Source organism: Antechinus flavipes, chromosome 1 (genome assembly GCF_016432865.1).
Source record: "Antechinus flavipes isolate AdamAnt ecotype Samford, QLD, Australia chromosome 1, AdamAnt_v2, whole genome shotgun sequence".
Lineage (NCBI taxonomy): Eukaryota > Metazoa > Chordata > Mammalia > Dasyuromorphia > Dasyuridae > Antechinus > Antechinus flavipes.
This window is the reverse complement of record NC_067398.1, coordinates 125,731,448-125,746,354: the sequence shown is the minus strand read 5'-3', so window position 1 is coordinate 125,746,354 and position 14,907 is coordinate 125,731,448. Positions and strand designations below refer to the sequence as shown.

The 14,907-nt window shown below is 33.4% G+C and overlaps 1 protein-coding gene across 1 annotated transcript in view; it reads right to left on the bottom strand.

The window, feature by feature from the left end:
- The window catches only part of C7 (complement C7), a 61,563-nt gene that overhangs the window by 36,230 nt on the left and 10,426 nt on the right, over window positions 1-14,907 (bottom strand). The window contains exons 7-8 of the mRNA XM_051990331.1: window positions 9,970-10,104; window positions 8,313-8,556 (exon numbers count right to left, since the gene is read on the bottom strand). Coding sequence (XP_051846291.1) covers window positions 8,313-8,556; window positions 9,970-10,104 — 379 coding nt within the window. The remainder of the gene's footprint in view (window positions 1-8,312; window positions 8,557-9,969; window positions 10,105-14,907) is intronic.

Sequence of the window (14,907 nt, the reverse complement as noted above, 5' to 3'; positions counted from 1 at the left end):
ACATCCAAATAGATAACTGATGAATTCAGAGTACAGACAGAGGCATATTTCCTTTTCTTGCTTTTTAAAAAACATGGCTAATACAAAAATTTGTTTTGCACTACTATACAAATGTTTTGAGGTTTTTTGTTTGTTTTGCTTTTTCAATGAGTGAGGGAGGAAGGAAAAATTTGGAATTCAGAACATTAAATGTAAGAAACAAATCTAATCTTAGAATGTTGTTTTTAAGTTGTGAGGTTGAAAAACAAGTACTTTTCATTATTTTTACAGTGAAGAAGATGACTTAAAATAAGGTGAGGACAATCGGTGAGTGAATTTTAAAAAGAAATACTGAAATGTAATAGCCTCAGAGAATTTGTTTCTGTGCCAAATTTGGTCATTTTGAAATGTAAAAAGCACATTTCATGAATAGCAAATAAATGTCTCAGAATCCATTTCATCTGAAGAGTGACAGGGATCATTGAAAATCTGACCACTTTCATACCCTTCCCATGAATTCACTGTTGTTTCTTAATTATAGAAGTTGATATTTACATCTCAGAGTATAAGAAGCAAACTAATATCAATAAATGTGGTTATATAACAAGAAAAGGATAAAACAACATTCTTGGATGTGTGAAAATCTGGGTCAAGGTATCAGTCATGAAAGAGAAAGGAGTGGACAAAACAGAGTGAGTCCTGGGACTGCAGTCAATCTTGTTAGATAAGGAAGAAAGAAATTAATCAATAAATTGTTCCTGTGTACCTACTACCATGTACTGTGAAGGTTGTATAAAAACAAAAGAAACTATTTCTGCCCTGGAAGAGTAGACAAATACAATTATATTACGAGCCAAATAAATGTCAGGTGAAGAATACAAACAATGTATTTCCTAATAACTCTGAGGATGAAGAATTTATTTCTAGCTAACATAGCCAGAGAAAGCTCATGAAGGAAATGGGAATAGAGGCTCCTAAAAATTAGTAATATTATCTTAGTAAAAAGGAGATATGGGAGGGAGGGCAAAGTTAAAATGGACAGTCTTTGTCTGAGCTCTTCCTGGCTTCCCTTAGAATCAAACCTCTAAACAGGTTTTGGAGTCACAAAACCCACAAATATTTGGAGTGTGACAAATTTCCAGCAGAAGATATTTTGGAAGAACTTCAGGAAGGATCTTTCTCAATCTGGCAGGGGGAGAACTGTTCAATGCAGGTGCAATGCAGGGAGACCCAGGTGGATAGGTCTCTATGCACTGGGAAATTTAGTAGGAGGTTCTTAGCCAAAATACAGCAGTGTTCGTTACTCTGTCCTGGTTCAGAAGCCAATGGATCAGCAGACTAGCTGTAAGACGTCCAACACAAAAACAGAAGGCAAATAGTGAGCCCCTTAACCTCCTCTCCAGGACTTGGCCAGGACCACCAAGCTTGGGAAAAAAGCCAGCAGCACCAGCCCAGGCAGTGTGAAGCTGCTGTCACCTTTAGAGAAAGTTTGGCCTAAGAGCAAACCTCAACCTTTAAAAATTAGCAAAAAAGCAAAAAGAGCTCTAACCATAGATAGTTTCTATGGAGACAGGGAAGAACAGACCTCAAACCCTGAGGACATTAAAGGTAAAACAACTTCTCAAAAGATTCTTTTGGAAGAAGTCAAAAAGATCTTTAAAAAGAGTTTAGAAGAAAATAGAGAAAGGAAATGAGAGTTTTACAGGCAAGTATGGAAAAGAAACAGAAATTATTTGAAGAAAACACCTAAAAAACTACATTTGGCAAAATGGAAAAATAATACAACTCCCTGAAAAACAGAATTGGTGAAATGGAAACAGAGAACAATTCCCTAAAAAATAGAATTGATGAAATGGAAAAAAAAAAACTCAATGAACAAAACAACTCATTTAAAAGTTCAATTGGCCAAGTGCAAAAGGAGGTTAAAAAAAGCTAACTGAAGAAAATAATTCACTAAAAATTAGAATAGAACAAATGGAAGTGAATGACAATGAGATATCAAGAATCAATCAAACAAAACCAAAAAAAAAAAAAAAAAGGAAAACAGAAAATATAAAATACCTCATTGGAAAAGCAATTGATCTGGAAAATAGATTCAGGAGAGACAATCTAAGAATTATTAGACTACCTGAAAACCATGATGAAAAAAGAGCCAAGTCAACATCTTTCTAGAAATCATCAAGGAAAACTGCCCTGATGTCCTAGAATTAGAGGGTAAAATAGTCATTGAAAGAATCCACCAATCACTTCCTGAAGGAGATCCCAAAATAAACACTCCATAGATGGATAGATAGATAGACAGATAGAGACAGAGATATGTAGATATAGCATAGATATAGTATAGAGAGAATATCATAGATAAATTTCAGAATTATCAGATCAAGGAGAAAATACTGCAAGCCACCAAAAAGAAACAATTCAAATATTGAGAAGCCATAATCAGGATTACCCAGAACCTACCAGGTTTTATTTTAAAGGATAGAAGAGCCTGGAATATGATATTCCAGAAGGCAAAGGAGCTGGGACTACAGTCAAGCATCAACTATCCAGCAAAATTAAGCATTACATATTTAAAGACTGAATTAAAAGATGAATATTCAATAAAATGAGGGATTTTCATTTTTTTATGAAAAGAACAGAAGGGAACAAAAATTTTGATTTTCAAATACCAAGCTCAAGAGAAGCATAAAAAGGTAAAAAGGGAAGGAAAAAAAACTATGTTTTTAAAAGGTTAAAATATATACATCTCCATATAGGAAGAAATGTTTAATACTTGAGAACTGTATCTTCATTAGGGATATAATTAGAGAGTGTAGATGTAATTTGACTTTATTGTGACAGTATAAAAAAAGAACTAGAAGTGTAAAAGGGTGGAAGAAGAGGAAAGAGGAGGTTAAAAATGGGATAAATTATATCACATGAAGAGGCCAAAAAGACTTATTACAATTGAGGGAAAGAAAAAAAGGGAATGAGCATTGTGTAAATCTCAATCTCATCAGATTTGGCACAAAGAGAGAATATCAGATCTATTGAGTTTGATAGAGAAACTTGTCTCACTTTATGAGGAAGTAGGAAGGGAAAGGGGAAAAAAAGAAAGGAAGGGGCTAATAGAAGGGAGAACAGAAGTAAAAGAGGAAAAGAATAAGAAAGGGGGAGGGACTGTAAAAAGAAAGGACAGATTGAGGGAGATGATGGTCAGAAGCAAGAAAGAGGGAAAGAAAAAAGAAAAGTATAACTTGGGGAAAATAAGATGGTGGGAAATACAGAGTAATTTTAACTGTGAATGTGAATGGGATGAACTCTCCCATAAAACAGAAGCAAATAGAAAACTGCATTAAAAACCAGAATCCTACAATATGTTGTTTGCAAGAAACACATTTAAAGCAGAGTGATACATACAGGATAAAGGCTGGAGCAGAATCTGTTATGCTTCAACTGAAATTAAAAAAAAAAAAAAAAAGCAGGAATAGTGATCCTGATCTCAGATCAAGGAAAAGCAAAAATAGATCTAATTAAAAGAGATAAGGAAGGAAACTACATTTTACTAAAGGGTACCATATCAATACTAAACTTATAGGCACCAAGTGGTATAGCATCCAAATTCCTAAAGGAGAAGTCAAAAGAGCTACAAGAAGTAGACAACAAACTTATACTAGTAGGGGATCTCAACTTTGCTCTATCAGAACTAGATAAATGGAACCATAAAATCAATAAGAAAGAAGTTAAGGAGGTAAATAGAATTTTAGAAAAGTTAGGTACGATAGACCTTTGGAGAAAATTAAATAGGGACAGAAAGGAATTTACATGGTGGTATATGGAATCTACCAAAAAAAAAATTGACCATGTATATAGCACATAAAAACCTCAAAATCAAATGCAGAATGGCAGAAATATTATGTGCATCTTTTTCAGATTATGATGCAATAAAAATCACATGTAATAAAGGGCTAGGGAAAAAAGACCAAAAATTAATTGGAAACAAAATAATCTCACCCTAAAGAATGAGTGGATGAAACAACAAATCAAAGACAGAATTGATAATTTCATTCAAGAGGATGATAATAATGAGACAATACACCAAAATTTATGGCATGCAGCCAAAGCAGTTTTTAGGAGAAATTTTGTATCTCTAGGTGTTTACTTGCTTCAAAAAGAAGATCAATTAATTAGATATTCAACTAAAAAAGCTAAAAAAAGGCAAATTAAAAACCCCCAAGTAAACACCAAATTTGAATTTCTGAAAACAAAAGGGGAGATTAATATAATTGAAAGTAAGAAAACTATTGAACTAATAAACAAAACTAAGAGTTGGTTTTACTTTTAAAAAATCAACAAAATAGATAAACCTTTCATTTGATTAGAAAAGAGAAAGAAAAAAAATCAAATTGCTAGTATCAAAAATGAAAAGGATGACTTTCCACCAATGAAGAGGAAATTAGAGCAATAATTAGGAATTATTTTGCCCAATTGTATGCAATAAATCTGATAATCTAAGTGAAATGGATCAATACTTACAAAAATATAGATTTCCCAGAATTTGAATATTTCCATTTTAGAAAAAGAAAATGAACAAGCAATTAATCAGCTCCCTAAGAAAAAAATTCTAGGACCAGATGGATTTACAAGAGAATTCTGTCAAACATTTAAAGAACAATTAATTCCAAAATTATGCAAATTATTTGGGAAAAAAGGGAAAGAAGTCCTACAAAATTCTTTTTATGACATAGATATGGGCTGATATCTAAACTAGTTAGAGTCAAAACAAAGAAAGAAAATTATAGGCCAATTTCCTTAGTGAAATCTTAAATAACATATTAGCAAAGAGATTACAGCAAGTTATCCCCAGGATAATACACTATGACCAAGTAGGATTTATACCAGGAATATAGGGTTGCTTCAATAGATACAGAAAAGTATTTGACAAAATCCAATACACATTCCTATTATAAACACTAAGAGAGCATAGGAATAAATGGAGTTTCCCTTGAAACTATTGGTAGCATCTATTTAAAACCATTAGCAAGTGTCATGTATAATGGGGATATACTAGAAGCATTCCCAATAAGATCAGGGATGAAACAAGATTGTCCACTATCACCATTACTATTCAGTATTATATTAGAAATGTTAGCTTTAGCAAGAAGAGAAGAAAAAGAAATTAAAGGAATTAGACCAGATAATAAGGAAATCAAATTATCACTCTTTGCAAATGATATGATGGCATGCTTAGAAATTCCTAGAGAATCAACTAAAAAACTATTAGAAACCAGTAACAATTTTAGCAAAGTTGCAGGATACAAAATAAATTCACCTTAATCATCAGCATTTTTATATATTACCAACAAAGTCCAGCAACAAGAAATACAAAGAGAAATTCCATTTATAAATAACTGTAGATAATATAAAATATTTGAGAGTCTATCTACCAAGCAAAATCAGGCATTTATGAACAAAATTACAAAATACTTTCCACACAAATAAAGTCATATCTAATCACTTGGAAGAATATCATCTGCTCATGAGTAGGCCAAGCTAATATAATAAAAATGACAATACTACCTAAATTAATCCATTTATTCAGTGCCATACAAATCAAACTGCCAAAAATTAAAGAGCTACAAAAAATAACAAAGTTCATTTGGAAAAATAAAAGATCAAGAATTTCAAGGGAATGAATGAAAATGAAATGCAATGAATGCATTGCATGCAAGGGAATGAATGAAAAAAAAATGCAAAAAAAGGTAGCCTAGCTGTACCAGATCTAAAACTATATTATAAAGTAGTGGTCATCAAAAACATTTGGTATTGGCTAAGAAATAGTGTAGATGATCAGTGCAATAGGTTAAATGAACGAGACACAATAGTTAGTGACTATAGTAATCTAGTGTTTGGTAAACTCAAAAACCCCAGCTTCTGGGATAAGAACTCAGTATTTGACAAAAATTGGAAAACAGTATAGCAGAAACTAGGCACTGATCAACACATAATACCATATACAAAGATAAGGTCGAAAGGGGATCATAATTTAGACATAAAGAGTGATATTATAAGCAAATGAGAAAAACAAAGGATAGTCTACCTCTCAGATCTGTAGAGAAGGAAGGAATTTGTGGCCAAAAAAGAACTAGAGCACATTTTAAAATGTAAAATGGATAATTTTGATTATATTAAGTTAAAAAGTTTTTATACAAAAAACCAAAGCAGACAAGATTAGAAAGGAAGCAGAAAGCTGGGAAATTATGTTTACATCCAAGGATTCTGATAAAGGCCTCATTTCTAAAATATATGATACAACTGTATAAGAATTCAAGCCATTCTCCAATAGACAAATGGTCAAAGAATATGAACAGACAATTTTCAGATGAAGTTAAAACCATTTCTAATCGTGTGAAAAAATGCTCTAAATCAATATTGGTCAGAGAATGCAAATTAAGATAGCTCTGAGAAATCACTTTACACCTCTTGGACTGGCTAAGATGACAGAAAAAGATAATGATAAATGTTGGAGGAGATGTGGGAAAATTGGGATACTAATACATTGTAGGAGGATTTGTGAACTGATCCAATCATTCTGGAGAGCAATATGGAACTATGCCCAAAGGGCTATCAAACTGTGCATATGTTTTGATCCAGCAGTATCTCTACTAGGCCTATATCCAAAAAGGGAAAAGAACCCATATGTGCAAAAATGTTTTAGTAGCCTTTTTGTAGTGGTCAGAAACTGGAAACTGAGTGGATGCCCATCAGTTGGAGAATGGCTAAATAAGTTATAATATATGAATGTAATGGAATATTATTGTCCTAAAAGAAATGACGAGCAGGATGATTTCAGAAAGGCCTCTAAAGGCTAATATGAACTGATGTTAAGTGAAATGAGTAGAATCAAGAGAATATTGTACACATCAACAAGATTATGCAGTGATCAATTCTGATGGATATGGCCCTTTTCAACAATGAGGTGATTCAGACCAATTCCAATGAACTTGTTATGGAGAGAGCCACCTACATCAAGGAAGAGGATTGTCAGGACTGAATGGAAATCACAACGTAGTATTTTCACCTTTTTGTTGTTGTTTGCTTGCTCTTTGTTTTCTTTCTCATTTGTTTCTGTTTGATCTGATTTTCCTTGTGCAGCATGATAATTGTGGAAATATGTATAGAAGAACCACACATATTTAACATGTTGGATTATTCACTATCTAAGGGAAAGGATTAGGAGAAAAGAGGGGGAAAAATTGGAATTCAGGGTTTTGCAAGGGTGAATGTTGAAATCTATCATTGCATATATTTTGAAGATAAAAAACTATTATCAAAAAATTTTTAATAAAAAAAGTAAAGAGGAAATATGCAGACATCCCTGTTTGGAAAAGCAGAGATGGGAAAAAAGGTATATGTAGGAAAAAGAAAGTAAACCAGTATATTAAGTATAGAGTTAATGTTGGACAGAAGAATAAAATGTGGTTTTTCTTTTAATTGCCCTTGGTAGGATGATTTTAACTTGAGGCAACTAGTATAATTTTTTCCTACCTGTATAGAAAAAAGAATTTGTATGTGATGCTACATAAGTTCTTTTTTTTTTAATAATTACTTTATATTGACACTCGTTTCTGTTCCGATTTTTTTTTCCCTCCCTCCCTCCACCCCCTCCCCTAGATGGCAAGCAGTCCTTTATATGTTGGATATGTTGCAGTATATCCTAGATACAATATATGTTTGCAGAACCAAACAGTTCTCTTGTTGCATAGGGAGAATTGGATTCAGAAGGTATAAATAACCCGGGAAGAAAAACAAAAATGCAGATAGTTCACATTCGTTTCCCAGTGTTCTTTCTTTGGGTGTAGCTGCTTTTGTCCGTCATTTATCAATTGAAACTCAGGTCTCTTTGTCAAAGAAATCCACTTCCATCAAAATATGTCCTCATACAAAATCGTTGTCGAAGTGTATAATGATCTCCTGGTTCTGCTCATTTCACTTGATGCTACATAAGTTCTACCAAACGCAGATATCACCAAAGAAAATACATGTATTTATGATTTGGGGGTGAATATAATTGTGTCCTATAAGAAACAGAGATTGAGCCCAAAATTCTTAGACTCATGAAGAGAACACCTTAAATACTAGTTGTTTTATCATATAATATTACTATATGGAATATTGGTTCATCAGAAAAAACAGCATTCTGAGCATGGAAGATAGTTCAAACAAAGGCACAGAAATGACTATTGTGTGTGATGAAGAGAAAAGATGGTAGTTTTGACTACATTGCAGAGCATGAGGAAGGGAAGAAATAAACAAATAAACACAGAATAACAGCACAATTTTTATAATCATACCATGTTGCTTCATTTTGTCTGTGTCCACATAAAAGAGAACTTTATATTCTCCTCCTAGGGACCCAGATTGCAGATAATGAGTCCCATATAATTCAATTATTCTTCGGTAGGAGCTATAGTCATAGAGGGAAGGGAGGTGTAAGAGATCTTTCCAAAAGAGTTCAGCAAGATTTAAAAATTCTGGTTGGTTATTAATGAACTGAGCTACTTCAACATTGTTCTGGATAACCATCAGTTCATAACTCTAAAGGAAGAACAAAAATAAATTAGAATGGTCCATCCCCAACATACACCTCACCACCATTCCCTTCCTCTATTTTTTTAATCTCTGTTTTTCTTAGTTTCCTTTTTTTTAAAAAATAACTTTTTATTAACATCCCTTCCTCTATTAACCCTGTTCACAATCCCCTGTAGTATTCCATATATTCCATAATTAACCCTCCTGAATTCAACAACAATCAAGGAGTATTCTGGAGTTCAAGTGTCCATAAAAATTCCTTGAATGGAATGGGGACATTGTCTTTTTCCTTGAATGACCTTAATGACCTTGGAGGATGAATTGTATTCTTTCTCAAGCTTGGAAGGGAAGCACAGAGTCACTTAATGGACTAAACTCATTAAGTATTAAAACAATCTTAATATTTATTCTAATGCTTTCTCTTAGGGAACAGAATATTCTAGAAGTAAAATTTTAAAAGTTAGTTTGTACTTAAGTAATTAAATTCCCTTAGATTAAGTTCAATCTATTCTATATGAATTCTCTTTGTAATTAATAAGGGTCCATTAAAGTTTCACACTCTATTTTTTCATTCAGTCATTTTTCAATTGTATCCAACACTTCATGACCTCATCTGAGGAATGGTTTGTCATTTCCTTCTCTGGTGTATCATTCTTTCAGGAAATCAGAAATTAAGTGAATTGAGGCTGCATTTGAACTCAGATCTTTCTGACCAGGTACAGTGCACTATCTACTGACCTACCAGCTACCTCTTCTAAAATTGTTAGTAGTCCAAAAATAAAACAAACAAAACAAATAAACAAACAACAAAAAACCACAAACTATTTTGCCAGTTCACTCATTTATGGAACAGTCACATATTCAAATAGTAAATGCTTTCTTTTTGCTTGCATTATTAGGGAAGAGACTATTTCCAAATATGCTACAAAATATATACATTATGAATAATAATCATCTCTAAAAAAGCAAACAAGCACATAGTTATTAGCTTAAATTATTTCAACTGTTTATTCTTTCCAACATTGAGTCTAGGAGACTCAAGAACACTCAGTTATCAAGTGTTTTAGAAGTGCTTCAGATTTCTGAGGAAAAGTCCATATCCTAAATTTTCGCAAAACCATTTTAACCTTAAAGTTTATTTTGTCCAACACAATTAACACCATCTGGTTATATCGATGCACACACCAGTTAGAAACTAATTACAATTTTCTTATGGAAGTGATTAAAAAGGTATGGTGAGTGACTATGAATTTATTCTATAAGGACTAGGAAAAGTTTTGCTAAATATGAAGTTAATGATCCATCAGAAACATCATATTTCAGTTAAAGTCCCATACATTAGTAGTACCAAGTGACAATTACTAGAGGAAAATTGTTCTCATCCATTGACTTCTATATAGTCTACAAATTTCTACTAACCTTTTTATTTCGGTTTTCATTTTTACTTGAGTCATGCCTGTGTCCATGATTTGATGTAAAATGAGTTTCTTCATGTTTGATATAAGACCAACTACTATTGTAAAATTCATAACTAAAATCATTATCTACTTTCACCTGGAAAGAAAACAAAAAATTTTATTAATGGCTAAATCTGGCTTCAGAAGCTACAAAGAACAACCATTACCATTTCTATCCTTAGAAAGATTTTTGTCCATTTCTATAACTTTAGAGGCTTCTTTTCTCTGTATACAAAATGCAAAGCAAAGACCTTCACTTGCAACATTAAATAACTAAGGCTATGTATAAGAAGAAACAAGAAAGCGATTTATTAAGGATCTGAGTCAATAGTGGAGGAAAGGGATAAAATAAGAAAAGGAAAAAAATCCTATTTTGCATGGGAATGTATTAAACAGTTTTGTAACAGACTAAAGCCTTTGATTGCATTTTACTTGCTTAAGCAAGTGCTCATACTAGTTTAATTTTTTCTAATGGTGTATGCTACCTGAGCAGAAAAGAGAAGAAATCACTATATATGCTAGGTAGGAGGGGGAAAAAAGCTATCCCAAATTTAAAATTATTTGTAACCAATATATAGGTAAGCAAGGGTAGACTGACTGCAATAACGAAGACATATTCATTCAATATATGTATACTAAATGCCTACTTTGTGTGACACACTGAGAAATATTTTATAAAAAAGAATGAGACCATCTTTGCAGTTCTGAAAAGTATAAGTTAGAGGCAGTGAGATGAAGTAAAGTAAATAGAGACCAGCACTAGAGTCAGAAGGATGTGAGTTCAAATGTTATCTCAGACACTTATTACCTGTGTGACCAGACAATTAACTTAAATTGTCTCCAGGGAAAAAAAAGAAAAGTTTAGGCTAGTCAAAGGGACAGAACAAGTACACAAGCAAATATCATAGGAATAAAGATTTGTCCTGTAATTTCACTGATAGAGGAAATTCCAGGATTAAAATAATTCCCTCTACCAATGTAAAAAGGCACCTTTCCTACAACTTATAGTTTTAGAGCATTTTCTTTCTACATTATAAAAAGGTTAAGCTAATGTGTGGCTGAGATAGGACTTGAGCCCAAGTTTTCCTGGCTTATAGATGAAAACATCTATCTAGTGCTCTATACCATGTTATCTGTCAACATAGTAACTAAGATAGATACTAGATACAATAAGAAAGTATAATAAAAGTGTGGCAGATAAATTCAAAGAACAGAGAACACCAAATCAGAGAAAACTAAAAGAAATACATTTAAACTGGGTTCTGAAAGACACATTGGAAATGGATAAATATCAAAAGAGGGGGAAAAAATAGGAAAAGAGGCATCAGCTGCCTAAGCAGAGATAGGATAATATGATACATGTTTGAGAAATAATAGTAGTAACCCTAGTAAGGTCAGTGGCTTTCATCCATAGTAATCCAGCCACATCAGGTGTATTTTCCTAGTTCCTTCTCACTTATTCAGAGATATCAACTAACAAACTCTCCTTCCTAGAGGTTCTCACTTTTGTGAAATGCAAAGATAAGACATATTTCATTTGTACCAATCCCACACCATATTGCTTTTTTTTGGCTGGCATATCTATTACCTTGCCACATACAAATTTTACTGACAATCTTTTAAGTAGTCAATGGACAAGGTCTTCCTCTTGAGTTCAAAAAGTAAGCTTCATTTATACATGATGAGAGAGGTAGGGCTAGATAGCAGTTTGTCTGCAAAAGATCTAATGATCTCAGTGAATTAAAAGTTCCCCAGCTCAGGAACATGATTAAGTGCTAAGTCGCAGAGGTCTTCCTATAAATGCAAAATATAAGAAGTAAAATATTGGTTTTGGAGGAGAGATGGTGAAACTAGTCTCCTTTTTCTCAATAGAAGCATGGGATACTGACTGCTACATATACAATCAAACATACTGACTCAGCTAATTGGCTTTATTTTTATGGTTTCTATACAAAAAGTAGAGATCTATAGAGGTGTGGTGATCACAAAATTGTCAGAGGGTAAAAAAAAAACCTAGAAAAGATTAATAAAATAATTTAAAATAAAAATAAACAGAAGTATGAGTAACAGGATGTTACGCATAAAGTAATTAAATTATATTAAAGTAGGTATTTATAGTCAATTGATTTGACTATAGATTGACTATAAATGATCAATAAATTTGAAAACTAGATTTTCTATAAATAAACCACAATAGTCATGATCTACCTACACTAATATAATTAACCAACTTTCTTTTAAAGTCTACATACACATAGCTCCAAAAAGCAGCTAGGACATACTGGATTGAGAACTGGCCTAAGAGTCATTAAGACCTGAATTCAATTCCTGCATTAGATACCTACTAGCAATAAGACCAGTTCCAATTTACTTACTCTCAGTGCCCCCAAGTATTTCTCTAAGATTATAAAATAGAACATGTGGTAGAGGGTGTTTGCTTACTAGTAGAGGTTTTTTATTCCAGTGGAATTATACATCTAGACCCCCCAAAAAATGTACTAACTATTTATAGAGATATTTACCTCTCTACTATGCCCTGCCTGGATGCTCAATTGATGCATTGTGATTATCTAGACATATCTTTGCTTCCTATTACATCTACATAGGCAGATCTGAATCTGATACCCATATTACTTACTGACTCACCATCATACTATGGTTTTAAGTGAATATGGAGTGATAGAGTGCCTAGAATCTGGTGGTTGTCTTATCTCAGGGATCCACTCTGTAAATCTATTCTCTCAAAAAAGTGAATAAATGTGATAGTTATTCTAAAGATTTTTCTCAGGACCAGTGTAAACTGAGTTACATTTTCCTGAATTTTCCCTAGCTCAGAGAAGTGATTCAGTTTGGATTTCAAAGAGTTCTTCCAACTATCCAACTCACTTTTCCCCAGGCTAGGACTGTCAGATTATTCTCTTTCCCTATTCTACCACAAGTAGAATTTCTTCTCACTTCTTTCACATACTTCAAATTCAGTGACTTGAAAGTCATTTTAGATACCAATTCAAAAACCTTGCCATACTGTGGGAAACAAAAATGAGGCTACATACTGTTACACAATTATTCCTCTTCTACTGACTGCTACTTTCCAACAGAGTTGGAAATTCTCCTCTTTGTTATTTTTCTTCTTCTTCCAACTTTTCTTAGTTTATCAAATAGCATGGGTCATTCTCAAAATATCCCAAGAACATACTCCTAGGAGAAGGTGAGAAAAACTCTAATTCTAAACCTATCCTGAAGGCTCTCCTGTGGCCTTTTCTTCTCATAATATTGTCTGCCGAAGTTTCAAAAATTTCAGTGATCAAATAACAATTATATAATTTCCCACCATGAGAGGAAGAGCTGAAAAACACATGAGTTGTATGCTCCCTCTGAAACCAAGTCAATAAGCATTTATTAAGCACCTAACTATGGGCTAATATATTCTAAGTGCTGAGGGTGCCAAAAAAGTCAAAAATATGATCCTTACTCTTAAGAAGCTCACATTCTAACAGGGGAAACAACATTAAAATATCTATGTTCACATAAGATACAGGATAAACTGGGGATCATCTCAGAGGAAAAACACAAGATTAAGGAGATCTAGAAAAAGAATTTGCAGAAAGTAAAATAGCTGAGACTTGAAGGAAGCCAGGGAAAGCAGGAGATAGAAATGAGGAAGGAACACAGTCTAGATATGGGGTTTAGGGTGGGAGAGAACCAGTGAAAAAAGGCACAGAATTAGAAGGGGTACCTTTTCTGAGGAACAAGGAGGTTATGTTCCTGTATGGTATGGGGAAAGGCATGAAAAAATTAGAAATGTAAGAAGAAGAAGCCAGATTCTGTCTGATCTTAGACGTGATGGGAACCATTGGAGTTCATTGACTTGAATTGAGGGGAAGAGGGTGACATGGTCAAATCTGCAATTAGACAGCTGAACAGAAGATGGATGTGGGTGAGGAGAGATTTGAGGCAAGCAGATTCACCCACCAGGCTTCTGTAATAGTCCAAAGCATGAGGTGATGAGTGCCTGCATCAAAATGATAGCAGAATCAGAGAAGACTAGAGGACATAAATGAAAGATGCTACAAAGTAGATTCTACAAGAGTTGGCAATATATTAGACATACATACTCTAAATGGAATCTATCATCTTCCACATTTAGTAGTTTTTGTACAGGTACTTATCAATCCTTGTGGTAGATTACAGACTTCTTGAAAGAAGTGAGCATTTCTGTTCATGTTCCAACCCTCAGAGCAGCTAACAGAGTGCCTTCTATTAATCAATTAGCAATCATTTGTTAAATATTCACTATATATCAATCATTGTGCCTGGTGCTGGAATGGGAAAGCAAACAAACCAAATTCATCTCACAGAGTTTAAATTCTGGGGGGAAAGTGAGGAAGTGGGGAACGAGTTTTTATTATTGTTAGTCTGGCTACTAGGTGTCAGACATTGTGCTAAAAGTGCTTTACAAATGTCTATCTCATTTGGTCCTCCCAACAACCTTGGGAGGTAGATTCTATTATTATCTCCATTTTACAATTGGTAAAAGTAAGACAGAAAAGTTGCAAGAGGAGAAAAAAGAAAAGAATTTCCAGTTCTGTGTGGTCTTCACAACCTTGAAAGGTAAGTTTTATCTATTATCACATTTTTGTAGATGAGAAATCAAGGCATAAAGAGGTTAAGTGTCTTGTTCAGGATCACATTGTTAATAAGTATCTGAGAGAAAAATCTCCTTAACTCCAGGCCCAGGGTTCTAGCCACTATGCCACCAGCTGCCAGACAACATGTACCAATTTAAACAAGTACACCTATAAGTAAACAAAGAATGCATACCAAGCTACTACAAGGTAATTTCCTTGCAAGGACGATAGAAGGTGGGCAACTCAGAAAATATCCCACATAACAGGTAATT